Source organism: Rattus norvegicus, chromosome 6 (genome assembly GCF_036323735.1).
Source record: "Rattus norvegicus strain BN/NHsdMcwi chromosome 6, GRCr8, whole genome shotgun sequence".
Classification (NCBI taxonomy): Eukaryota; Metazoa; Chordata; class Mammalia; order Rodentia; family Muridae; genus Rattus; species Rattus norvegicus.
The window spans coordinates 100,755,372-100,781,834 of record NC_086024.1 but is presented as its reverse complement, the minus strand read 5'-3'; the positions used below and the strand labels follow the sequence as shown (position 1 = coordinate 100,781,834).

The 26,463-nt window shown below is 45.7% G+C and overlaps 1 protein-coding gene across 2 annotated transcripts in view; it reads right to left on the bottom strand.

The window, feature by feature from the left end:
* Positions 1-821: 821 nt before the first annotated feature.
* The window catches only part of Mthfd1 (methylenetetrahydrofolate dehydrogenase, cyclohydrolase and formyltetrahydrofolate synthetase 1), a 67,504-nt gene continuing 41,862 nt past the window's right edge, over positions 822-26,463 (bottom strand). Inside the window, exons 16-28 of one of the 2 annotated variants that reach the window (XM_006240249.5) lie at positions 25,085-25,187; positions 21,913-21,989; positions 21,002-21,142; positions 19,345-19,413; positions 18,703-18,814; positions 18,469-18,608; positions 15,476-15,517; positions 10,953-11,053; positions 10,005-10,182; positions 7,581-7,688; positions 6,981-7,133; positions 2,741-2,834; positions 822-1,048 (exon numbers count right to left, since the gene is read on the bottom strand). In XM_006240249.5, coding sequence (XP_006240311.1) covers positions 2,745-2,834; positions 6,981-7,133; positions 7,581-7,688; positions 10,005-10,182; positions 10,953-11,053; positions 15,476-15,517; positions 18,469-18,608; positions 18,703-18,814; positions 19,345-19,413; positions 21,002-21,142; positions 21,913-21,989; positions 25,085-25,187 — 1,314 coding nt within the window. In that variant the 3' untranslated portion in view covers positions 822-1,048; positions 2,741-2,744. The remainder of the gene's footprint in view (positions 1,049-2,740; positions 2,835-6,980; positions 7,134-7,580; positions 7,689-10,004; positions 10,183-10,952; positions 11,054-15,475; positions 15,518-18,468; positions 18,609-18,702; positions 18,815-19,344; positions 19,414-21,001; positions 21,143-21,912; positions 21,990-25,084; positions 25,188-26,463) is intronic. The other variant, NM_022508.2, reaches the window with a different exon arrangement.

The following is a 26,463-nucleotide window of genomic DNA, read 5'->3' as shown; positions in this document are numbered from 1 at the left end:
TTCTAGAAACTTCAAACAAAACCTCACAAGATCATTCTGTATAGAGAGGTAGAGCCTAGGGACTTAGCAGTCAACTAGCAAACATTTGCTGAGCCCATGGACCGGAAAGGCCCACATAAGGGGGTGCCACATTCTTGAGGACCTGAAATGGATTCAGCATAGATGTCTATTACCAGAACGGATAATTAAAATGTGGTACATACAGAAAACAAAATTGTATCCAGCCATAAAAGAAAATGAAATTATGAAAATGGATCATTAAATTAAGTGAGTTATCCTAGGCTCAGAAGACAATGGTGGCTTATTCACTGCTGCATGCAGAGTCTAGCTTCTGTTAAATAGGTATATCCAGGTGGGAGGAAACAGGAGCAAAGTCAGGAACCTAGAAAGGGGCCCATGGGAGAGGGAAGGGGTGGTAATAGCAAGATAGAAGGGGGAAAAAGATTGCGGGGGAAAAAGATTGCGGGGGAAAATCAACCAAAAGAAGTGCACACAGACACACACAGACAGACACACACACCCCAGTAACAAAAACCAATAGCACTAAGGCAATGGTTCAAATGGGTCAAATGGGAATCCCAAATATGTCAAGACAAACTTTCATACAAGAATCAGCAGTCCCTCTGTGGAGTTCAGTCAGACAGGAAGGTAAGAAACAGGAAAGCAAGTCTACCTCCCCGCCCCCTTAAACAACAGATCACAAGTGCCTCTTGCTTCTTTAGCCCCAACCCTGACACATCCATTGGATAGATGGCCAGGGTCGACATTCTACTATTGTATCTAGGTCTACCAATGTCACAGTGTACGTTTCAACACCAAAGTAGCAAAATTATTTCATTTATTCTGTGGACTTTTACTATGTAAATAGGCATGATTTATGTTAATTTATACATGATCTGAATTAAGGCTATGAAAGGCTTTAGAGAAACTTCCACTATTTCTGAAGCTCTTCAGGGCAGGCACAGACTTTCAAGACTTCTCTGCACACTTCCTCAGTGGGCCTGAACAGACACTGGCCAGACAGAGTAGCCTCTTGGAGATGGAAGATCTGGAAAGAAAAGCAGAATGAATGAATGAATGAATGAATGAATGAATGAATGAATGAATGAGTGAGTGTTTTCTCTAAGCATAGCAGTTTCCTCTCTCCTTCCACACTTCATCATTTTCCAGCTACATCTCAAAGCTGTTCACACGTACAGCCTTCCCTCTGGGCGAATCTTCCAGGGCCTGTCCACATATGAACTTGAGAACAACCCAGAGTGTGATGGTTGTGTGAGCACTGCTAGATGGAGCAGAGAGCTGGGACCATGTCCTAGAGTACACTAACCCTGTGCCGGAAGTGCTTCCCTACACCAAGTGCTCTTCTTACTCTCCTCACGTGGTCAGAATGAAGGCCACGGCTGGCCTCCTGGATCTCCACTTTCTCAGGGCAGGAGGTTACCTTATTATTACCCTGTAGCACCCACTTCCCAGCTCCTTTCAGTCTTCCTGCCTGCTCTGTACTAGACCAGAAACTCATAGCCATGCACTCTTGTCAGACCACTGGCCCCATTTGCTACTGTCCAAATCCGTTGCCCTAAAATTCATACCTTCCCCTTGCTTTAGTTCCTCATTTTGCTGGAGTAGATTATATCGTTAAATAGCCTCCTAGCAGAAGTGGGGGTGGCAACCCTTTACCTTGGCAGATTTGGCCAGGGGTAAACACAGGATGAAAGTTATCTTCCCCTCACACATTTAGAGACATTCCTCTGCTGTCTAAAAGCTCCTTGTTGCTGATAAGACAGGCATTCTGTTCTCTTCTCATTCCATGGCCCTGACTGCACCAGATAGGCTGGTCACATCTCATTCTTCCACTGACAGGCTGTTTTTTAATTCCTTGGAGAGGAATGTTGAGGATTTTCCTGCTTGACATTTTTGAGATCTGAATTAAATGTGTCACTGTGGTGAGTACATAGGGTCCAAGAACTCCAGAATTGGTTCTCTTTTCTTCTCTGCTTTCTGGAAGACTAGCCAACTTCTGTCTCTGTGAGTGTATGAGTGCTTTCCTGGGCACTGAATGTGGCTTACACAGGCTGCTCCACCATCATTTATACCCCAGCCTAACTCCTGCCTTCTGTCCTTCTGTCCTTCCTTCCGTCCGTCCGTCCATCCTTCCTTCCTTCCTCCCTCCCATTTTTGTGAGGCAGGGTTTCTGTGTGTAGTCTTGGCTGTCCTAGAACTCACTCTGTACACCAGGATGTCCACATGGCTTTGCTCCGAGTGCTGAGATTAAGGTGTGTGCCACCACCACCCGGGCTCTGTCTTTTCAAGGCACAGATGGACTTGGGGCCACTCCTGCCTCTACTACATCACCACCTCTGAGCCTCCTGGGGATGCTGCAGGGGGAAGCTAACACCCGCTGCAGGCCTCCATAGTGGCCAGGCTGTCCACTTTCTCCCTGCACTGCCATGGGCATTGGAGCCCTCCTCTTCCAGACTGGAACGTGGGTGTTTAATTCACTGATTATTGTCAAGTATCTTTCCTGATTACCACTGATTCCTTCTCAATGAATCTGGTAGGAAATATTTGATACACTTTCTGCAGGGCAGGCAAGACTGCCGGCACCGAACCAGTAATCTCAGGACTCCTCTGACCTCAACACATACCCTCCCCACCACATACCCCTCTCTGTTCCCATAAAATCAACAAATACACAAATGTAAAAATAAAGGCAAACAAGAAAACCCCAGTAATAGCTCACCTGTTTAAAACAATCCATTCACTTGTTCAGTTTCAGGGTCCAAATCGATATCATAAAAACAGGGTCGAGTAGGGAGTCCAGGCATTGTGCTCATCTATGAGGCAAAACAGCATTACAAAGGAACTCAGGGGACCAGCAGGATGGATCAGTGGCTTTTATTTTTGCCACTAAGCCTGACCAACCTGAGTTTGATTCCTGGGACCCACAGAGTAAAAGGCAAGAATCAACTGTTACAAGTCATCTGTGAGCTCTACACATTCAAAACACACAGACACACACACACAGACACACAGACACACAGACACACACACACACACACACACACACACACACACACACACACACACACACACCCTGTAATAATTATTGACCTTCCCTTTGTGCCTTGCAGCAGCCACAGGACCAGACACACCTTTTAAGCCATCAATGCAGGGGTATTCTTCTTCTTACATATTAAAAACCCAGTCACCGATCCAGAGATGAACTCAACAAGAAACCCTCACATCCCTCTTCAAGCCAAAGCCCAGGCCTCACTCTGACCTTGCACGGACAGTGAGGGCTGACGTGGACACGGTCCTGCACCTGCACGGCACTGTCAGATGCTGGAGAAGCCGGGAAGCTCACCACTCACTTCCCTATGCTTCACTCGACCAAAGGGAGCTGGGACGCCCTGTGTTCCCAGCACTGGGGAGGCTCAGGGAGGACTGCTGGGAGTTTCAGACCAGCCTGGGTTAACACAGACCAGGGCTACCTAGCAAAACCACCTCTCAAAACAGCTACACAAAGCACCAAGAAGAGGCACAGCACTGGTCTGCTTTTGAATTTTCCTTCAGTGATTTTGCTTGCATAGAAGCCCATGTGATTTCTGTTGCAGTGACTTGACATTGCGATTCATATCCTTTAAGTCGGCCAAGACATTTCTACATTTAGCCTGGACGGACTGATGGTCTCTATTCTTATGATCGCAGGCTTCTGAAGCTAAACTTGACGCTTCGCGCTATGCTTGTGCTTGCCTCTTTTCTGAACACTTGGCTCTGTCATTTACCAGCAAATTCGCATGGCTTGTAACTGAGAATGTGGTACATGTTTTCTGTCACACTGCCTATATAATGAACATATACACGCTCCAGACCAGACCCAGGAAGGAAGACAGCTCAGACTCCAGTTCTAAAACTTCACTATACAAATGTCACAAAACAGATGAGTCATTTTCTGTAGCAAAACATCAATATTTGGGAAAAACCTAAGCCTGACATCTGAGCACACCGATCAATACACTCTGAGGTGGTACACGGATCCAACAACTGGCTTCTGTCAAAGCATTCTGTAGGAAGGAGGGGACAGAGGGGAAAGGAAAGAACTGGTCTTCAGAATAGCCTGGAAGTCAGCATCACACAGGCAAAAGCTGGACGCCACTGAGCCAAAAATGCATGCGTGTGCTAGCACAAACTTCTAGATGCGGCTGCCAAAGCAGCAATGGGTAGGACTTTCAGTGGTTTTATTCTTTCTCAAAGAGAAAGACCTGCCCCTGTAAACACTGGTCACCGAGAAGCAGGAAATCAAATGAGCAATGGCATGTATACTTACACACAAACCTAGATATGAAACTCTGAAAAGCCACCACACGCTGAAGTATCGCTCACCTAACTCTGCCAAGATCCCAATAGCAAGCAGGAGTCGCTAAGGTTGTTTGACTTTGGTTGTTTTTTGCTAGACCGAGATCGAACCCAGGTCCTTGGGCATACCAGGCAGTGAGTTATATCCCCAGACTCCAGCAAGTATTAGAATACAGTTATTAAGAATAATTAAGGTGGGCCACATATGCCTTTAATCTATGCACTCTGGAGGCAGAGGCAGGCTGTGCTCACAGAGGATCTCTGTGAGTTCAAGGCCAGCCTGGCCTACAAGTCCAGGTACACAGAGAAATGCTGTCCTGAAAAAAAAAATTAAGGTGACTCTTGAAAACCTGTGTCATTCTGAGACTGTGACAACCAAAGTTATGTTTTAATGACTGTGCCTAAGAGCTCCATGAAACAAAAATGCCCCTAACCCGGAAGCCCAAGAACAATGGTTCCCGGGATGCTGGAGGCTGTTGTTTATGGAGACAACAGTCCATGTTTTTACTCCCCTAGCAAGTCTGTTTGACCCAACTGCAGCCAATGTAGACCACGTATAGGCTGGAGGTATGCAGACAGAACTACATCGCTTGCTGACTGGACCTGACAGGAAATACAGTGGCTTCATGGGTGCCTTTGCAAGCCTCTGCAAAATGTCATTTGTTATCGTTTTCTGGGAACCCAGGAATAGAACTGGCTAAAGTCCATGATCCTGGCCAGTATTAAATTAAAGCTTGATTTATATTAAAGCTTGCTTGAAATTTGGTTCAAAATTATGATAATTAGTCTTAATCTCACCTGGTGGGATTAACAGCAAAATACTGCCCCTTTCCTATTCTTTCTTTCTCTTTGCTTTTTTTTTTTTTTTTTTAGAATTTTTCTTTTTTTATTTATTTTACGCATATGAGTACACTGTCGCTGTTTTCAGACACACCAGAAGAGGGCATCGGATCTCATTACAGATGGTTGTGAGCCACCATGTGGTTGCTGGGATTTGAACTCAGGACCTCTGGAAGAGCAGTCAGTGCTCTTAACCGCTGAGCCATCTCTCCAGCCCTCTTTCTTTCTCTTAATGTCCATATTTAAATCTATAATCTATAAATAAAAAAAAAGTAATATATTTAGTCAGCCAGGCATGTTGGCATTTTGGAATTTGGTTTCTTTTAAAAGAAACAAACAAACCAAACCCAGGAATATAGAAAGAACTACTTCTGTTTAATCCCAGGTGTGCAGATATGGGTCACTTTGGACTGCAGTGGCTGAGTGTGATTTGCCCTGTGCTCTAGCTGAGGCATAATTTTGCCAGCTGTAGATGGTTTCTGAGACTGTGTAATGTTTGGAATTCTAGGAACTTTTCAGAAGATATAAATGCCAGAACCCTGAGAGGCAGGGTTGTTGGTGGTCAGTTGTTCAAGGGGTTTAGCTGTGGTTTGTTAGCAGTTGTACTCAAAGAAGAAAGCAGAAGAAAAAAATTAAATTCAAGGAACTCCCCTCCCCCAATCCTTTTACTTTCCCACGCCTATCTAGTGATAGGAGTTGAAACCAGGGTATAAAGGGTGGGAAAAAGAAGAACCCACATAGTAGCAAAGACTAGCTACACTAACCTTTTTGGGTACCAGGTACACAAATGATACACAGATATACATGCTGGCAAAATAACCACACACACACATTAAAAAACCAAAAAGAAAAGGCTGTAAGTCTATCAGGGAGATGCTGGATGGCACAGGCTCTGATCTTAGTCCTGGGGCTGCAGGGAGGATCTATGTAACATGCTCAGTAAACAAAACCGTGAGGATAGGCTAATATGGCCATAGCCTATGCACAGCTGTATACTTCAAATCACCTCTGGACAACTTGTAACACCCAACACGATGTAAACACTATATGAACAGTCATTGCAGGACATTATTTAGAAAACAGTGAATCTATAAATACTCAATACAGGCACTCTTTTTTTTTCCCCCATAGCAATGTTGTTTTGGAAACCAAGTTAGAAGTTTTACTAAAGATGCTTCAGTATAGGCCTGAGCAAGAGCACTGAATGGAAAGGAGAGGCCGAGATAAGAAAAGGGCATATGGGTGGTGAACTTCTCAGAGAGTAGCAGCAGTACACATACCCGAAGGTGGGCACTGGCTCTTTAAGGGAGAGTTGCTGGTTTTGTTTGAGACAGGGTCTCACTATGTATGCAGCCTTGGCTGACCTAGAACCCATTAAGAACACTACAATAGCCTCAAACTAACAACAGACCTCCTGCCTCTGCACCCCAGGATTACAGGCGTGTGCCACCATACCCAACTCCCATTATCAACCCACAGACAACTGAATCAGGGGATGCTGAAGCCATGTACACAGAGAGCAGACTGAGTTTTGGCATTATCCGAGTCCAATTAGACCCATGCTGGATTTAAGCAAGAGCAAACTGTCACTGGGAAATAAGAGTCTTACTCAACAGAGGTAGGAGCAGTGTTGTTACTGCATGGTCCATATCAAGACCAGGATTAATCAAGACAGGCCTGGTTACACCTTTCTCCTACACAAGGACAGTCTGGCACCTTCTGACAGCCTGACACATTCCAGAGGAGAAAGCAATGAACAGGTTCTAAGTGCAGCCTCCACTTACCGTTCCTACTAAAGGGTACAGGAAACCAGCCCCAACGCTGGCCCGGATGTCCCGGATGGGCAGAACGAAGCCAGTAGGCACCCCTTTTTGCTCTGGGTTGTGAGATAAAGACAAGTGTGTTTTGGCCATGCAGATGGGTAGATTCCCAAAGCCCTGGGTGGGAAAAAGGAAACATGGGTGTGACTACACAATGAAGAACATCTAGATGTCGTCCTGAGACTGAGATGGCGATCTCCCTGCACACCACCCCTGCCTTACTAACTATCCTCCAGCTTAGTTACTGCAGACCAAAACAAAAGAGAATCCCTGTACGGGAAGGCGGGAAGTACGTAACTATAGTCTACAAATGACTGTTTGACTTCCATCCAGATAATCACGCCCAGTACATCCCAGAGTTGTCTTAATATTCCAGAAAGACATTCTGTAATTCCTCCCAGCTTTTCTAGATGCTCATATACACTTACAGGTAAATACAGAATTTAGAACCTCTAACTCATACCCAGCATTCTGGGAGAGGAGGTTGCAATCTGGAGGGTTACCGTGTAGGAAGTCAAAAGACTGGGGAAGTTCAGGGTCCAGGCCTCAGGTACGAACACCTACCTGCTTTGTGTAGATTTCTGCTTTGTTTTGTGCTTCAGGGAGCAATTCGATGTCATCGGCCCCGTAGATCTTCTGTGCAATAATCCTGATTTTATCTTCAACTGAGAGCTGGTGTACAAGAGAGAGGGGGACTGTGACTGGACGCATGTGAGGATTCATGGCAAGGACATTCTAGATCAGTGCCCCCAAAAGGGACACAATGCATTTTATGTGCTACAGGAGTGCAAATAACTTCAGAGTTTTTGGGAGTCAAAACGTTTAGCTAATTTGACTATTGGAGGTGATGAGGATAAAACCCAAGGCTTCGCATAGTCTAGAGTAACACTAGCCCTAAGCTAGAGGCATAGCTTAGGGCTAGAAACATTTTCTTATAATTAAAAACAAACAAATAACCTACTTACTGCCTGTGTATAGGCACGTGGGAATGCATTTCCCATTGCTCCTGTGCCAAGACCAGAGGATAATTTGGAAAAGTCAGTTCTCTTTCAACAGTGTGGGTTCTGGGGATTGAACCCAGGTCATCCAGTTTGCTGCAAGTGCCTTTATGTGATAAGCTATCTTGCCAGCCCAGAACCACTTTATACAAAGTTCCAGATTTGGTAAGTGGAAAATATCTCACAGATGAAAAGAGCAAAGTTGTACCTATAAAATACAAACTTTACTTTTTACTAAACAGTGACTGCTTGGGGGTGGGGGGAGCTTCAGAAAGTGGAGACAGAAGTTCGCTCTCAGTAGTGGCTTTAGAAAGATGCAATGACGTTCATATGCGTCTTATAATTGCAACTTCTTAAATGCCAAGGCACATTTAGAACTTCAGAAGCAAAACCACTCTGGCTGAGGGGTGATTTAAGACTCACAGATGTTGAATAATACAAAGTGGCAGCCTCCCGTTTCCAGAACAGAGAAGAGCTCCCAGAGAAGTGGGTCCTATTCTCTCCCCTTTTCAGGTCACCTGCCAGTCCTGAAGGTCTAGGGCTCCTGACTCTGGACAGTGGCTTGGAGAAGGGCCTTCCAAGTGCTTCTTACTTGTGTGTATTTATGTTTATAGCATTTTCTAGAACGGTGACTGTTCGAATAAATTTCCAAAGCCATTTACAAAACCAAAGCTCAATCGGAGAATGTCATCACCAACAGAAGTATGCTAAGAAAGTCTCCATGTATTATGCAAATGTATGTGCACAGCGTAGAGAACAGACATGTTATTAAAGCTGCAGAATAGGGCTGGAGAGATGGCTCAGTGGTTAAGAGCCCCGACTGCGCTTCCAGATGTCCTGAGTTCAATTCCCAGCAACCACATGGTGGCTCGCAACCATCTGTAAGGAGATCCGATGCCCTCTTCTGGTGTGTCAGAAGATAGCTACAGTGTACTTGTATATAATAAATGAATAAATCTTTAAAAAAAAAAGCTGCAGAATAATAGGATTTCTTCCTTCTAAGTGTGTGTGTGCGTGTGTGTGTGTGTATGTGTGTGTGAACAGAGAGAGGCTTCAGGATAACCTTGGGTTATCCCCCTTATCCCCCTTCACCTTGTTTTTTTGTGTCAGGGTCTCCCTGAACCTGCAGCTCACTGATTTGGCAACACTGGCTGGCAGTTACCTCGACAGATACCAGCTCTGGAGCTCACAGACATAAACCACTGCATCTGGTTCTTACATGTATGTGGTGCTGGGGATCTGAACTCAGGTCCATCCCATGCTTATGTGACACTTTAGTGACTGACTCATCTAATCCAGGCTCCAACCTTTCTTTGTGGCTATTTCCCAAAGTCTTTGAAAAACCATGCCAAAATGTAGCCTAGAGAATACCAGAACTCTAATGTACACCTCAGGGTCCAAACAAAGTTTCTAATTACTGTTGACAGGCTAACACCCTGTCAAATCCTGAAATGCAACTTCATGTTAGTAACGGCATTCTCTGAGCTAACTGTAATGTGCCACGGGACAATCTGCTTCTTCTGTAAGGCCAGATGCGAGCTACCGGACTTGGTGATGGGGAGTATGATGAAGCCCGTGGAGGTGCTTTGGTTTAGGTACTGGGGTTTTTCTGAACTTGAGGCAACATGATACCAGGAAGCATTATTGAGAAGTGGTCAGAAAATTTTCCAGAGCCAGATATAGCCAGCCCCTTGTCAATTTTTTACTACTTGGCTGATGTGGTTGTGAAAGGCTTCAATGTAGTGAGTCACATGGTTGGCTCCACCCACGAGGGATGTATATATTATAAACTTTACAGAGTTAGGATGTGAGGTCATCTGTGTTTTGAGGTCTTGAGCTCAGAGTCCAGGCTGTGGTTGTGGGTGACTCACCTGTGAGGAACTCAGACTGGTAAGGCTACCAGTAGCTGTGTGCAAGTTCCACACTTGAGGCATTTTGCACTCAGAGTTCACTCCGGTTTGGTTCTGTTTGCATAGAGGGAGCAACCCACCTTGAGGTCATAGAGGAGCTGGAAGCTGCTGGGGGCCTGTGAAGCTCTCTGGACAGCCTGAGCCAGGGCTAAGGCTCCCTGGCCCCCTTCTGCCCAGTGGGTGCACTTGACAGCATCGAAAGCCCCATGCTCTCTGGAGAGGCGGCCGATGAGGTCCAGCTCAGCATCTGTATCTGTCCTGTACAGGAGGGCTTCATGTTAAGGAATGGAAGGGCTGGGCAGGGAGAGCATGTCTAGCTTATGCCACTAAAGCCCACAAGGATTACTGCCTGAGCAGTGGACACTATCCAGTCCTGCCTGCTTTACTCAGCTCTCTGACCTTTGGCCAGTTATATTATCTGTTCTTATTTGGTTCCTACAAAGGAAAAATGGAAAGAGTCACAGCAGTGCCACCCAGGGATGCTAGGAGGCTTAGACAGGAATGCGTTTAAAGTATGAGGAGCAATCCCAGTGCACCACTGGGAATCGGTAAACACTAGCTTTAAAGATTGCTGCTTCCCAGCGCGCTGCGTTGAGGCATTATTGTGCAACCCTAGACAGCGCTGAACGACCCACGCAGCTCCCGCACGAACACTTCAGGCTCAGTGCACTCAACTCTCAACACAACGTCCCACCTGACCCAGAGAAATGAAGACGTTCTGCAGGCTGTGCTCTCCTGTAAGCACAAAGGGCCTTGGAACAACCAAAAAGAACATTTCTTGTCGAGCCTGCGAGTTCTTCCCATTGCCAGTAAAGAGGGCCGTCAGGAGCAATTCTGACTTCTGGACCTCAGTGGTGAGGCAGCTAACGTGTGTCTGCTGTGACACGCATGGTCCCTGTCACACATCAAGCAGTAACCAAAGGCAGTAAGTGAAGAGCTAAACAGAGCTGAAAGCAGCATGGCACTCACTACGGGAGCTATTGTCTGGGATTTTCTACGCTCCTCCTTTCTCTGCATTTTGCACTTACTTGAATGCATTCATGGCCACCACGACAGGCACTCCAAACATTCTAGCATTTTCTATCTGTTTCCTCAAGTTACTGAAGCCCTTTTCCACCAGGTCCAGGTCCTGTAAAACAATAGCAGACCCTGTAAGGTCCAAGCTGACCTGAAAATAGCTGCTGCCTCCGGTTAAGACACAGCCTTTCCCCGGGGCCTGGAAGGCGCACTGCAATCCCAGCATTCAGCAGGCTGAGGCTGGAGGATAGACAAGTTGAGATTAGACTGGGTACACATTGAGTCTTGCCTCAAATTAAATAAATAAATAAAAAATAAATAAATAAATAAATAAGATAAGATAAAAAAATAAAAACAGGACAGGGTGTCTTTGAGCTGGAAGTGCAAGAAGGGTGAACACCAGGAGGGCCAGCGATGCATACCCCGCATGCTGCTGGTGGAGGAAGGAGAAGCAACCCCTGTCTACAGTACCGGACTGAAGCTGTGCTGTCTCCCTACACCTCGAGTACAGGCAATGGCCTCTTTGCTCTTTGACGAGTTTAATGCCTCTGCTTAAATTACATCCACAGCTTGTGTGTTTACACAGCAGATTAACTCCCAAGGTGCGTGACAAAACGGTGAGACTCTTCTCAGCGGGAACCATTTGATGCTGACAGAGCCCAGCACAGGACCCAGCAGCCATAAATCCTGTCATGCAGTAAGCCAGTGAAGTTTCAGAGGACTTAATGAACTCAACCATGAGCCTTCCCGAGGCTAATAAAATAAGGAAATGCTATTTGGATTGAGCAGGACCGATAACTCAGTGGTTAAATGTATACTTCCTCTCCTTCCACAGGAAATGAGTTTGGATCAAACGCCCAAGTCAGGCAACTCACAACACCCTGTAACTCCAGGTCTACGGCTCATCCTCCTTTGGTCTCTTCAGACACCCCTCCCCCCACCCCATGTATGTGGTTGATTTCTTCAGACGTCCCCACTCCATGTATGTGCTTGCACACAGAGACACATGAATAAAAATAAGCTTAAAGGAAAAGCCGGGGCTGGAGAGATGGCTCGGCAATTCAGGGCACTGACTGTTCTTACAAGGGGCCCTAAAAACCACCTATAATTCCAGTTCCAGGAGATCAGATGCCCTCTTCTGCTTCTGAGGGAGCCAGACATGCATATGGTACACATGATCCAAGTAGGTACTTCCCACATACATGTAAAAAACAGAGGTTAAAAAAAAAAACACACAGTGAAAATGATTGTTAGAGGATGAGGCTATAGCAGAGTTGGCAGAATACTGGCTTAGCATGAAGCCCTGAGTGTGACCTCAGCACTCATTAACCGGCTGTGGGGGCACATGCCCATGACGAAGGAGGACCGAAGGATACAGAAGCAAGCAAAATATTCCTGCACATAAAGCAGTCTTGGAAATGAGTTTGTTCTGGCTGCGCACTGGTATTCTCATGCCACTCCCTACAAGTACCCCACAAAACTATAAAATCTAAAATATAAAGGGAATAAGTGAAAGAAACTAGCAGAAATATTACTTATTTAATTAGGAAAACCTCTTATTTGTGCATTGGTGTTCTGCATGTCTGTGTGTGAGGGTGCCCCATCCCCTGGAACCGAGTTACAGATAGTTGTTGAGCTGCCGTGTGGGTGCTGGGAAATAAACTCAGGTTCTGGGAAGAGCAGCCAGCGCTCTTAACCACCGAGCCATTTCTCTAGGTCCCTACTTATTTCCTCATGAGACCTTACTATATTTTCTGGGCTCTTGTGATCCTCCTGCCTCACCCTCTTAAATGTGGGGATTATAGGAGTGTGCCACCATTCTTGTCCTTGAAGTATACCTTAAGGTATACTTTTTTTCTTTCTTTTTTTTTTTTTTTCACTATGTAGCCCTGGCTATCCTGAAACTCACTATGTAGATCAGACTGGCCTTGAACTCAGAGATCTGCATCCCAAGTGCTTGCATTAAAGAAAGCCTGTGCCATCAAGCATTGCTACTTGTTATTTTCAAATTACATTTATTTGTGTGTGTCCCCCACTGTTGCTTGTACCATGGCATTGAGTGTGGAGATCAAAGGTCAGTTTGTAGGGACTGGTTCTCTCCTTCCACTAGGTATATCCCCAAAATTTAACTATCTATTTATAGATAGATGGATGGATAGATAGATAGGTAGAGGGGGCTGGAGAGATGGCTCAGCAGTTAAGAGCACTGACTGCTCTTCCAGACGTCCTGAGTTCAATTCCCAGCAACCACATGGTGGCTCACAACCATCTGTAAAGAGATCCGATGCCCTCTTCTGTATCTGAAGACAGCGACAGTATACTTATATATAATAAATGAATAAATCTTAAAAAAAAAGATAGGTAGATAGATAGACAGTGGTATATAGATTGATGGATGGAAAGGTATAGGGTCTCACGTTGCCCAGGCCTTCCTCTGACTTGCAATATAGTCAAGATGACCTCACGTTTTGGATTCCATTCCTTCTACTTTCCAAGTGTGCCAACACTGACACTCATGCACTAGCTTGGCTGGCCTTGTGAGGTAGTAGGGATTAAACCCAAAGCTTCGTGTGTGCTTGACAATCATACAACTAGCCAAGCTACTTCCCCAGTCTAAAGAATATGTACTAACTGTTAAAGGAAACCCATTTAAAAAATATTCTTATAGTGCCTATTTTTTTTTTTTAAAAAGGGCATACCACTTAAAAATTTTAGGTAGCATGCATGAGATCTATTTAGTGTTGGGTCTCATCCCAGTACTAAATCAAAATTAAAAAAGTAATTGTAACATCAAAGTATGAGTATTTTTTTTTTTTTTTGGTTCTTTTATTCGGAGCTGGGGACCGAACCCAGGGCCTTGCACTTCCTAGGCAAGCGCTCTACCACTGAGCTAAATCCCCAACCCCAAAGTATGAGTATTTTTAAAAATAAAAAATATGGCCAGGTATAGTGACACCACCTTTAATCCCAGCCCTCAGGCAGAAGAGGCAAGCGTATATATCTGGGAGTTCAAGGCCAGTCTGGGCTGCAGAGTGAGTTCCAGATTAGTCAGAGCTATAATGTGAGACCATGTCTTAAGAAAAACCAATAAATAATAAAAACATGGTTGTCTTCATAGAAACATGTTGGATCACGAGAATAAGTTAGCACTATGATTTGGTGCTTAGATGCCTGAAATGTGGGGAAGGAAGGAAGGAAGGAAGGAAGGAAGGAAGGAAGGAAGGAAGGAAGGAAGGAGGGAGGGAGGGAGGGAGGGAGGGCGGGCAGGCAGGCAGGCAGGCGGGCAGGCAGGCAGGCAGCATGGAACAAGCACCCTGTGATTCCCCTTTACTGTTATCTGAGACTAGACTCATCTGATGGTGTAAAACACACTCGTGTTCTTACCACTAGGCACATAAGAAACAATTAATATATAAGACCGGCTGAGAACAGTTTTAAATAAGCTGAATTTCTTAAATGAAGACACCAGCTGGGCCAGTTCGGGGCAGTCACTGTAATTAGACACAGGAAAGGCTGTGGGATAGCAGGAGGGCCAGAGCTGTGAATTCCCCTCCTACGCTTGAATCACACAGATGACCATAAAAGGCAAATCACAGTTCAGAAGACAGGCAGACTCAAGGCACCAACCATTTTTTTTTTCCCAGTCAATTTTGCAAACTTCATTTGGGGGCTGTACACTGACCCTGCACCGCCTGATAATGTAAGAGCCTCCAGGAGGACAGAGAAATTGAATCACCAGGGACAACAGCTGACCCTGCATCTTATCCCCGTCGGTTATGTAATCACTCACAGTGGCCCTAGGGAAGTTTCTCTGATGGTAAATGATATCAGTATGAAGAAGAAAAAAAGAGCTCAGAACTGTTCCTTGAGCTCCTGCCCAATAGACCAAATCCATTTCCAGAAGATGGCCTCCAACCCAACCAGGACACTTACTGGCTCTACCCCAGGTCTTTAATTTGGGTTTGCAGAGAGAAGGTTATTTCTAAAGCTCTCTTCTTGCTAGATTTAAATGGCATTTAGGCCTTCTGCGTGACAGAATGGGTAGGGCTTCGTAACTCCAGTACTACTGTCATTTTTATTACTGGGGTGGGGGTGCCTTACGCACCCCGGCTGTTTAACAACCATCCTGTCTTCTACATAGCAGATGCCAGTATCACTTCTGGAAGCAGTTTTAACAATCGGAAAGGACTCTCTCCAGCTCGGTATGGGGGCCTGTAATCCTAGTCCTGGAGTTCAAGGCCAGTCTAGACTACGGAACAAGACCCCATCTCTCACAAACGGCAGCGAGCGAGCTTCCAGATGCAGACTTGTTCCCCAGGAGCAAACTGCCCATGACTCAAGACTGGTCTAGGGCAATGGCTTTCCGCCCTCCTGTGAGCCAATTTTACTCACTGCTACTCCCTAATGTGATTTTCAGTGCACTGCAGGCTTTGTCTCCGGCACCCCTAGACCTGTCTCCTCTGTCTTCCAGATGAAGACGTGCTGATTGGGGAACGGTTTCCTAGGACAACTGATCAGAGATAATGGTAGTTACCTCTTCTGTGTAAGCCTTGGGAAGAGGCAGTCCAGCGGTGACCTGGAAGAAAGGAAAGAAAGTCAGGTGTGCTTCCTGTTTACTGGTTGAGCTAAGGTGACACTCATGGCACAGAGACAGGCAAGTGGCTGCACGCTCCAGAGGATAAATGGCAGCAGTGTGAAGCTGTTTCCTGCCCCAAGGACTTGGAGCGTGAGACCGTAGAGCCGTGAGTAGTCAGGCGGTTCTTCGTGAGGTGAGATGAAGGCCAAGGTAGACAGAAATATGCTTGGGGCAAGACACACAACAGTGGAATGGAAGGTGAGTGTGGGGAAGAGACAGCCACCTCCCTGAAAGTCACCATGGATGTCTAAGGTCAGGCCTGGAAGGCGCATGGCAGCTCAGGCCTTGGCGGGAGGGGCGGGGGCTGAGCTGTTGAGACAGAAAACAATAGAGCCAATGTGTGCCTGGACCCCTGGGTGACAGCAGGAGAACACCACAAGCTCCTCATCAACACACAGTTGGAGGCCAGCCTGAGCCCAAGAAAGGGGCTTGGGGCACGATGGCGAGACTTTCTTCCTCTGAGGTAGCGCAGACTTAGAGGTATAAAGCAGTTAGACGAAGGGCCTGTCCTGATCTGGGAAGCTGGCTCAACCCCATTACATGGTACAAGCAAATGGCTCAAGGCTGACCCAGTGGTCACTGTAGGCAACAGTGATTCAAAAGCCTCCAGCTGGGACTTCTACTCTTCAGGAAGACTGAGGCCCGCATGTCCTGTCTATGGTGTTGAGATGCTTGAAGGCCATGTCGAGGATAAACAGGAAGCAGTGGCCTTCCACACAACTTCCCACAGGTCTGGCTCCGGAACAGCGGCGGACATGCACAGTGGCGGACATGCAAAGCCTCCTTTCAGGACTGCCAGGATAGGGGCTCAGACTCCCAGACAGGTCCAACCGTTTCACTTTTCAACATAATATTGTCACCTACACAGTTCACACTCAAAACTGCACAAGTGAGTTTAAAAAAAAATTTCTCCTCCCCTAAGGGTTCATTGTTTTCAGTGAGTTTAAGGCTTCACTCACAGCTGCCCTTGGTCACGCTATGGTGTGAGGATGCTGACTGAAGTGTATTTGAGACAGGAATGCTGGGTAGAATCAGAGGAACACAGTCCATCTAGCATTCCTAGCAGAAAGGGGTGTCCGAGGTTGGGAAAGTCAGGGCAACTGGCTAAGGGGCGCCAGATGTGATGGTGGGGATTAGGAAAGTGCCTTCACAGTGTGGTGAGGGGACCCAAGCCCTCCAGGGGGCCTGGGGCCAAAGCTCTTTCCCCAATGGAGCCTTCACTTTCTCACTGAGTGGGCTATGATCTCTGCAAGGGCTACGTGCAGAAGAAAAATCCACTGTTTCTAGTGAACCAGACAGGAAAGATGGGAAGAGTGAACAGTGCCTATGTTTTGTTTCAGAAAATACAGTAGCTTTTCATTTAAAGAGCTTTTTATGTCAATGTGGAACTTAGTTCTAATTTCAAATATATTAAATATTAAACACCATAAATAAAAACTTCTTTGGCCTTCAATAATTCTTAAGTATACAAAGATGCGTTGTAAGGGCATATAAGTAAATATTTTTCAGGCACGTGCAAAGCTGCAGGCTTAATCGCCAGTGTAATACCTGCTTCCCCCAGACAGTGAAATACTTGTCGGGCACGTGCAAAGCTGTGGATCCAATCGCCAATGTAACCTGGAGTACAGGTACAGGCCTCCACAGACTCTCCTGTTAAACGCTTGACCACAGGAAATGGCCCTATTAGGAGGTGTGGCCTTGTCGGAGGAAGTGTGTCACTGTAGAGGTGGGCTTTGAGGTCATTCATGCTGAAAGTCTCCTGCTGCCAGTGGATTAAGATGTAGAACTCTCAGCTCCTTTTCCAGCACCATGTCTGTCTGCATGCCACCGTGTCTGTCCCACCATGGTGATAACAGACTGACCCTCTGAAACTGTTAGCCAGCTCCAATTAAATATTTTCCTTTATAAGAGTTGCTGTGGTCATGGTGTCCCTCTCTTCACAGCAATAGAACCCAACTAAGACATCCCCCTATCCTGAAAACAAAGAAAAAAAAATCTAAAACACTCAGGAATTGCTATGAGAACAAGTGTGTGCCACCGAACCAGAAAATAGATTCTGTTCTGTAGGAAAGGGAGGCCTTGTTCCCTAAGTTACAATACCAAAGCCTAGAGGACAGAAATGTAACAACAGTTTACCCAACTTTGCATGCTGGTCTGAAGGAAAGATGTGAAGCCAGGTGTGCTGCTACATTTAACCCCAGCACTCAGGAGGCAGACATGGGAGGAGGAGGGGTTCTGTAAGGTGGAGTGAGGCTAGCCTGGTCTACATAGTGAGTTCTGGGACAGGCAGGGATACACAGAGAAACCCCGTCTCAAAAGGCAAGCAGACAAACAAAAAAAGAAGAGATTACTATAGGTGTAATTTCTAAGCAGCGAGAGTTCAGGAGAACATACAAAGTGCAGGTTGGAGCGAGCAAGCCCTCCCTTTGCCTGTACCAACCGGAGGTCCTGTCATTCATTCTTCACAGCCTCTGTCTGGCAGCCACATCAACTTACTGCAGGCTCTTAGAGCCCTGTCAGCCAGGACTGCTACTCACAAGCTGACTTCTGCTTCAGCTCAGTGCTTGGCTGGCTGCCTGCCAACGTCAATATTAAGAAGGAAAATTGGATTTGGATTTATAAATAGCTGGTTGACACTGTTTTTTTTTTTTTTTTTTAAATATCAACAGAGCCAAGCACAAGCCCTTCGAGGGGGTTAGATAGGTAGTCAAAGACAGTTTGCATCTCCTCAAAATGCCTCAAGGGGCTCTGTCCCTGAGGGTGAGGTGGCCTGTATATAGCCACCCCTGGCCCTTGGCACCCTGTCCAGCGTGAGGATAAGTAAGAGCAGTGGAATGCAGGCAGACCCAGAGACAAGTCATGACATCTCCTTCCCAGTCCTTGGTCCTCACCGTGGGGCCACCCCCGTGCATCTTAAGAGCCCTGACAGTGGCAACAAGAACCACCACATGAGGCTGGAGACCAGAATACCGGCACTTGATGTTGAAGAACTTTTCCATTCCTATGTCTGCTCCGAATCCTGCTTCTGTCACTGCAAGGAAGAGGAACAACTGTAAAATCACCACGGCCACTGTGTGATATAAGATAAAGACACGGCCGCCCACTGAGGATGCACGGGAACCTACCTACAAAGCCCTCAGGGCCAACCAGCTTGAGTGCAATCCGGTCTGCAATGATGGAGGAATTCCCATGTGCAATGTTGGCAAAAGGCCCAGCATGGACAAATACCGGCGTGCCCTGTGGAGACCGTGACATCATGAGCAAAAGCTTCACAATGGGGTCACATAGGCCAAAGGGCTAGAATTTAGCTGGAATTTGGGGAAGAAAAACTCCAAAAACACCACCCCCTTTCCATGGCAGTGCTGGGAGTCAAATCCAGGGCTTTTTGCGTAGCAGGTAAATGCTGTCACTGACCTACACCTCTAGCTCCAAAGGCATACACCCTGTCACCCCAGCTACAATAAGAAAAGAAGGAAAGAGATGAGCAATAGAAAAAGTTTCTACGGGATGACAAGACGGCTCAGTGAATAAAGGAGATAGCCTCGCAAGCTTGGAGACCGGAGTTCAAATCCCAAAGTCCACGTCAAAGTGCCAGGAGAACACTGGCTCTATGAAGTTGTCCTGTGACTTCTACATGCATGCTGTGGCACACGCACGCAATGCTCCCATAACAAACTGACTTTGGAGAACCTTTCAAAAAAGGCGTCTGGTTCTGCAAGGAAAGGTTGGGCTATAATAACTCCGGACCCGGGAGGTTCCCTGCTCACCTCTAAGGTCTGCATGAGATTGGGCTTGATCGCATCCTTCATGAGCACCGTCAGCGCCCCGCTCACGCCCTGCAAGACAATCCCATGAAGCATCAGCTAGTGCGAGCAGAAATCCAATCTCCGGAAACCAAAACTCAGCACTCCGGGGCTTCTCATTCACTTTAACCATCTTGGAGCAATTAGTGCTCACACCTAATCTCAGCCATTCATCTTTAGTTCTTATTCTTCCTGGCTGTACTAGGAAGCCACCAGTTATCTTAGCAGGGAGAGGAAGCAGAATGAAAACGGCTTTTGCATACGATTTTCTGAAAAAGCATGTGGCGGTGAAAACAAGCGCCCAATCAAGCTCTGCTGCCGGCTGATGTGGGGAATCCATTCAGACCAGTTTAGAGTGGATGGCACTTCCAGCAGCAAGGAGTTATTTATAACTGTGGTATCCAAGCAGAAATGGTATATAAATCAAATTCAATGTATGTTTCCCAAAGCGGAAGCCAGAATACTAGCCAGAAGTCTAATTTCAACTCCAAAATCCAGCTCCCTCTTTTAAGGCATCTAATCATGGCTGAACAGAACCAGTGGTGAGGTAAAACGGAGCAGTGGTTCTCATTTAAACTCAACATTGATGCAGTTCTAAATCTAAGGTCTGGGTGTTAAAATTTAAAAAGCAAATTAACTGTGAGAGCAAAGTTAATATTTCCCTCCTTTCCTAAATTTGTCTGCCATCACGCCAGCTATACCGCGGTGTGTTGATACAAACAGTCCTTTAAATTTTGACCTACATACAACAGGTGCGGTGGGTGGCACGTGCTGATTTAGGATTCATAGGTTCTCGACTTGAGCGTGATGACCCCTTGGCAAACCTCTATCTCTAAAAAATATAACACGATTCATAACAGTAACAAAATTACAGTTATAAAGTAGTAACAAAAATAATTTTATGGTTAGGGGTCACCACAATGTGAGCAACTGTATCAGAGGACGGCAGCATTAGGAGACTGAGAACCATTGTTATAATCCCAGGCCTCGGGCTGGGGGCCTAAACTAGGAAGGTTGCTACTGATTAGGGAGTAGCCTGGGCTACAAGGGTATAGTGGCCGACACTTTTAATCTCAGCACGTGGGAGGAACTCTGTGAGGTTCAGGCCAGCCTAGTGTACATTAGTCACACACACACACACACATAGTGTTTGTTCTAGGACAGCCAGACATATATATAAGAGAACCTGTCTAAAGAAACAACAACAACAAAAACAGAACACCAAACGAACAAAACAGAAAGAGGTTCACTAGAAGACTATTGGCCACACTGGCCAATGAGTCCTCCCAAGCCAAATGTTCTGGGAAGGCACCAAGGGTGACAGTAAACACTTGGACTCTAGGTGTCATCAAACTTTGGTCAGGGCTTGCTCAGGAATCTCCCTTGATTCCTTGAAGGAAGAAGGCACCATTCAAGGCACCTGGCACTTGTGGCCCATTACAAGAGCCCAACACCTCTACCATCATTCGCTATGAAGAACTTTTAAAAATATAAATTTCATAATTTTTGCAATGAGCAAAATCAGTCAATGAGTTAATTGCAACATTTTAAGAAGAGCATAATCTCTGTTTTTAACAATCACCGAAAGACCCCGGGATGCTAGGTGCTGCCTGTCACTTACCAGGTCTTCACAGCTGATAGGCTCCCCTTTCTTACTGGACGCTACCACCATTTTGCCCAGCCTTGCTCTCATGTCTTCCAGAGAACTAGTGAGGGCCAGGACTGCCATGATTTCACTGGCCACAGAGATATCAAACTGGGCCTGTGGAAAAGAGATAGAGAAGACCCTTTGTGTCACAGCAGAAGAATTATCGGAGGCATCTCTTTTGGCTTAGACAAATAGCTAACAAGGATGGACTAGAAATAACTAAGTAATCTTCCAACTGTCAAAATGTATAACTGTTCAGAAGCCTTGAATAATCGTTTTTTAAGTCAGTGGTCTAAGGGTTGTAATACTGGGGCAGTGCACTTGAGTAGCATGCACAGAGCTCTAGGCTTCATTCCCAGCACCTCATAAAACAGGTGTGGGGGTACATGCTTATAATCCCAGCTCACGGAGGAGCAGAGTTCAAAGTCATCCTCAGCTCTAATAAATTTGAGACCAATCTGAGCTACACAAGACCACCCTTAAAAATAAAAACCTGTAGCACAATCAGTAAGCTATCATTTTACCCCCATGAAAGCAGCCTGAAGGGAAGAATTGGTTACAGCTTCCCTAACACAAGGGGACAAAGCAGGTACTCTGATACCGAGGACATGTACTGTCAAATGGCCACAGAAGAGAAACGGTTTTAATTAATTTATATGCAAGAATATTCACTTGGATTCTCCACCTCCGGGAAAGAATGCTGGGGGAAAAGCACACAGGTGACACATGGATTTATTGCACAAGCTGTCAGGAGTGCTCTGTGCCACACCCACTCACTTCCATTTTAAAAGGGAGAAGGCAGAACAACACCTGCCGGTGTAGTCGGAGGGGAGGCGATGGAGGAGGATGGAGGCAGCGAGAGCTAGTTCCCATGGAGCAGTTACCGTGCGTGTGTGGCCTTTCTCGGTTGGAGCCTGTCCAATGGTGATCTTCCTCAGGAATCTATCGTTAGTATCCAGCACTACAGTGGAAAGAGAGGGCAGGAACAGTTTTTAAGAAAAGGTACATGAATGAAGGAAAGGGATATAGTTCAATGGTAGGGCAATCTTGCTAGTCAAGAAGGGAGGGAGGAAGGGATAAGGGAGGAAGGAGAAGCACTAGGGTAGATAGCACACAGCTGGAACACCAGTACTCTGAGGGCTGAGGCAAGACAATAACAACTTCAAGGCTTCCCCAGACTAAGGAGCACTACCCTATCTCAAAAGTAAACAAACAATTCCATAAAGACAAGGGACCATAAAGCTAAAGGGAGAAGCAGAATTTAGTATGTGTGTGCACATGTGAGTGTGTGTGCTGTTCCAGAGACACGGCTGTCTCAGTTCCAGAGGCCCTAGAACGTACTATGTAGTCCACACTGGCCTCAAATTTACAGATTCCCCCTGCCTCTGCCTCCTGGATTCCGAGACTGAAAGTGTGCATTACCACGTTCGCTTTAGCAGCAACAGAGTTTTTAAAACAAATCTAGCCAGGGGGCTGGGGATTTAGCTCAGTGGTAGAGCGCTTACCTAGGAAGCGCAAGGCCCTGGGTTCGGTCCCCAGCTCCGGAAAAAAAAGAACCAAAAAAAAAAAAAAAAAAAAAAAAACAAATCTAGCCTAACGATAGCTTATTAGTACTTGGTTTCAAAATGGACTACAAATAGACTACGGTGTAAGAGACACAGCCACACACCAGAAATGCAGGGGGATGGCACTTAAAGCAAAAGGAATGCAGAGTGCTTAAGCTTCGTTCCTTCTAAAGAATTCAAACAATTATGAAATCTGGACTCTACTTCAAAGCACATTCTATATCAGCAGAGAAACACAGAGCGACCCAGTTTATGAAAAAGCTGAGGTGTATATTGTTCTGTGGGTGACTCACTGACCATACACCCATAAAAGAGCTGTCAACTCAGACCAAGTGCAAATGCTTGTGAAGCACTCCAGGTCTCAGGCCTGGCCTCTCCTTAGCACATTCTCTGGTGATGACAGACTATATACCCACTTGTACAACCTCAGGTAACCTGGACAGATCAACCGCCAGCTGACCCAAACTTCACTTCCTGGGACTCAGTACCCCTCACTGTTGACCTCACTTCCTGGGATCAGTACCCCTCACTGTTGACCTAACCTCTGGGACTCACTACACCTCACTGTTGACCTCACTTCCTGGGACTCAGTACCCCTCACTGTTGACCTCACTTCCTGGGACTCACTACCCCTCGCTGTTTAGTGGACTCCTCCTTTTTCTTTCCCTATGCATAGAATCCAAAAATACATTATCTCATCTTTGCCATGGATTTACAGAATCAGGCTCCCAGAGCCCTTAGAGCCTCAGGAGGGGTGTGGTCACCAGCAAGGACAAGCAATTGGAGGGATGCAACTTTCCGCTCCATCCAGAGAAACTGACCCCACCCCCTGCCCCCACTGCACTGAGGAAAGAGAAGTTGAAGACCTATAAAACCATCACTATCACTATCACCATCACCATCACCATCATCATCATCATCATCATCATCATCCCTTTTTATTATTAATATAGTTAGTGGTATAAAACAATGAGTATGTATGTAGACCTTATGTAAGTCTCCATCAGGCTTTTCCCTAATTCTTTCCTTTGTAGCAAACCAATAAGCACCAGGAAAGGAAAAGTAGCCAGATGTGGTGCTTCATGCAGGGCTGAGAATCAAGAGTTCAAGGTCAGTGAAAGCTACATAGTAAAACACACTCTACATGTGAACCCCCCCCCCACACACATGCACATGCTAAAGGAAATGACTAAACGATATATTAAATTCTCATAACAGATGGTGAGCATACTGCAGTAGGGTCTGGAGAGACGGCTCCATGGTTGAGAGCACTTATATTGCACCAGGGTTCCGTTTCTAGCAGCCACATGGCACTCACAACCATTCACAGTAAGTCCAGTTCCACGGATCTCAGGCTCTTACCCAGTCTCCTTGGACACTAGGCTTGACATGGTGCTCATACATGTGTGTAAGAAAACATCCATACATACAATAAATAAGTAAATTTATTTAAGATATTAAAATGGGGGCCTAGAGAGATGGTTCAGTGACGGCTCAGTGGTTAAGTGCACTAGCTGTTCTTCCAGAGGACCCAGGTTCAATTCCCAGTACCCGCATGGCAGCTCACACTGTCTGTAACTCCAGTTCCAGGGGATCTGATGCCCTCTACTGGCTTCTGTAAACACCATATAGACATGGTAAACAGACATAGATGAGGCACCCATGCACATAAAAACCTTTAAAGAGCGGTATAGTGCTGGTCCACAGCTATAATTCAGGAAATCAGCCTCAGCTACACAGAGAACCCGAACCAGCCTGGGTTACACGATGAAAACAAACACCAAAAACTCCAAATAAACAGGACATTAGCAATCGCTGTGCCAGAAAACAAAATAAAACAAAACTAAACAAAAACCAAAAAACAAAACAAAACAAAAAAAAACCCACCAAAAACCAAAAACCAAAAAACAAGAGAAAAGTTGGTAAGTCGGGCTTCTGGTGCATTCTCATGTCTTGATGGAAATTTCTTCTCTGCTGTGATACAGAGATGGATAGAAAATAAAATCCAAAGCTATGCTAATTGTACACAGAGAAAAACAACATATGGCCATGAAGTCAGGCAAACGTCTAAAGGCTGGCGAGTGTGTTACAACGAGTTAATAAAATGAGAAATGATTAGTAGGATAAGGAGATATATGAAAAATCAAGTTGCTGGTGCCAGAGAGTTCTCAGAATAAAAAGCACACATGATTCAAGTGATTAGACATCACTTTCCCACTTCATGACACCCAAACTTTTTGCATAAAATTGAAACTTAAGAAATGTTATTTTTGGTTTAAGCATGAACTTCCTTGAAATCCTCATTTCAATCAACACTGAACAGACATTCAACCAACTCCACAAAGGGACGTCTACAGTGCAGCTAGGGGTGACAAGCAAAGCAAAGGATATGTCCACTCTGCACAGCATCCTGACCCAGGAGCATCCTGGAGACGGGAGAGAGGTGGGGTACCAAAACACAGGGGGCTGGCAGCCTGTCTTGGGTACATACCTCTCTGCCATGTTATGGTTTCTGGATCAATATCTAGTCTTGCAAATCTGTTTATCTCATCATCTGTCAGCGCAGCGGGGTCAGTCTTCTCAATGCCTAGCCTCTGAAAAGAAAGGAAGTTAAAACATAGAATAAGACAAGAGGCAGCACTTGGGAAGGAGAGTTTGAGGTGGTCTGGTCTACATAGTGTAATCCAAGACAGCCAGGGCCACGCAGCCAGACCCCGTCTCAACAAAACCAAACCAAACCAAGCCAAAACTAAAAGAGCACCCATTCATCCATCTTTTCATTCCTGATTCCTGACTATAGATGTGACGTTACCAGTTGCTTCAAGCCCCCCGCTGCTTCAACTTCCCCACAATGATGGACTGAACTTTGAACTGTAAGCTAATATAATCCCCCTCCATCCCCACAAAAGACAAAACAGAGAAGCATACTATTTTTTTTAAAAATTGACTTTTATCTTGAGATAAAGAAATAAATCCAGCCTGTGGCTCACCCTTGGAATGCCAGCATCTTAAATCCAGAAGGGAAAACTGTGACTTGACCCCCTGGCTAAGCCTGGAGGTCGCTTCCTGTTCCCACTTGGTCTGTCTGCCTCTGTAACTGAGCTCCAAGAGACTTCCCTCGACCCAGCCAAAAGCAGTCACAACCAAGAATTACCACAATGCATTTCTGGATTCATTAATATATTGAAATGAAAAGCAAGATGCACAGGTTTAAAAACAAGACTGAGAAACCCAAAAAAGCCAACTGAAGTCAAATTTTAGGCAAGGCAAAATTGAACAGCTATCAATTAAAAAAAATACATTTAAACTCTTTTACATGCTTTTCTATGGTTCAATACGCTGACTTCTTACTGTTCTAAAGAGACACAAAAAAGGCTTTTTTCTCCTTACACAAGGAAGGTACTTTAAAAATTTATTTAGTGTCTATAAGGATCACTTCTCAAAATGGAAAATGTTTATCAAACAGTGCCCTTTTCATGTTTGGCAGTCAGGAGTAGAGTCCCATCCAGTAAGACCCACTCTGCCTGGGGCCCTTTTCTTTCCTTTCCTCTTTTCAATCTCATCTCTCTTCTCTCCCCTCCTTTGAGACAGGGTCTCTCTGTGTAGCCCTGGCTATCCTGGAACTTGTTCTGTAGACCAGGCTGGCCTTCAAATCAGAGATCTGTCTGCCTCTGCCTCTGCCTCCCGACAGCTGGGGTTAAAGGTGTGTCCACCACTGCATAGAAACATACAGATCTCACATGCCCCATGAGCTTAGACCTTGACGCTATTCAAAGAAACCCAGGAACAACCTGCTGTTGGAGGGGATGGTCAATCTCAACTGTCAATTTGCTGAGGTCTAGAATCACCAGGAAGATAGGTCCCTGGGCG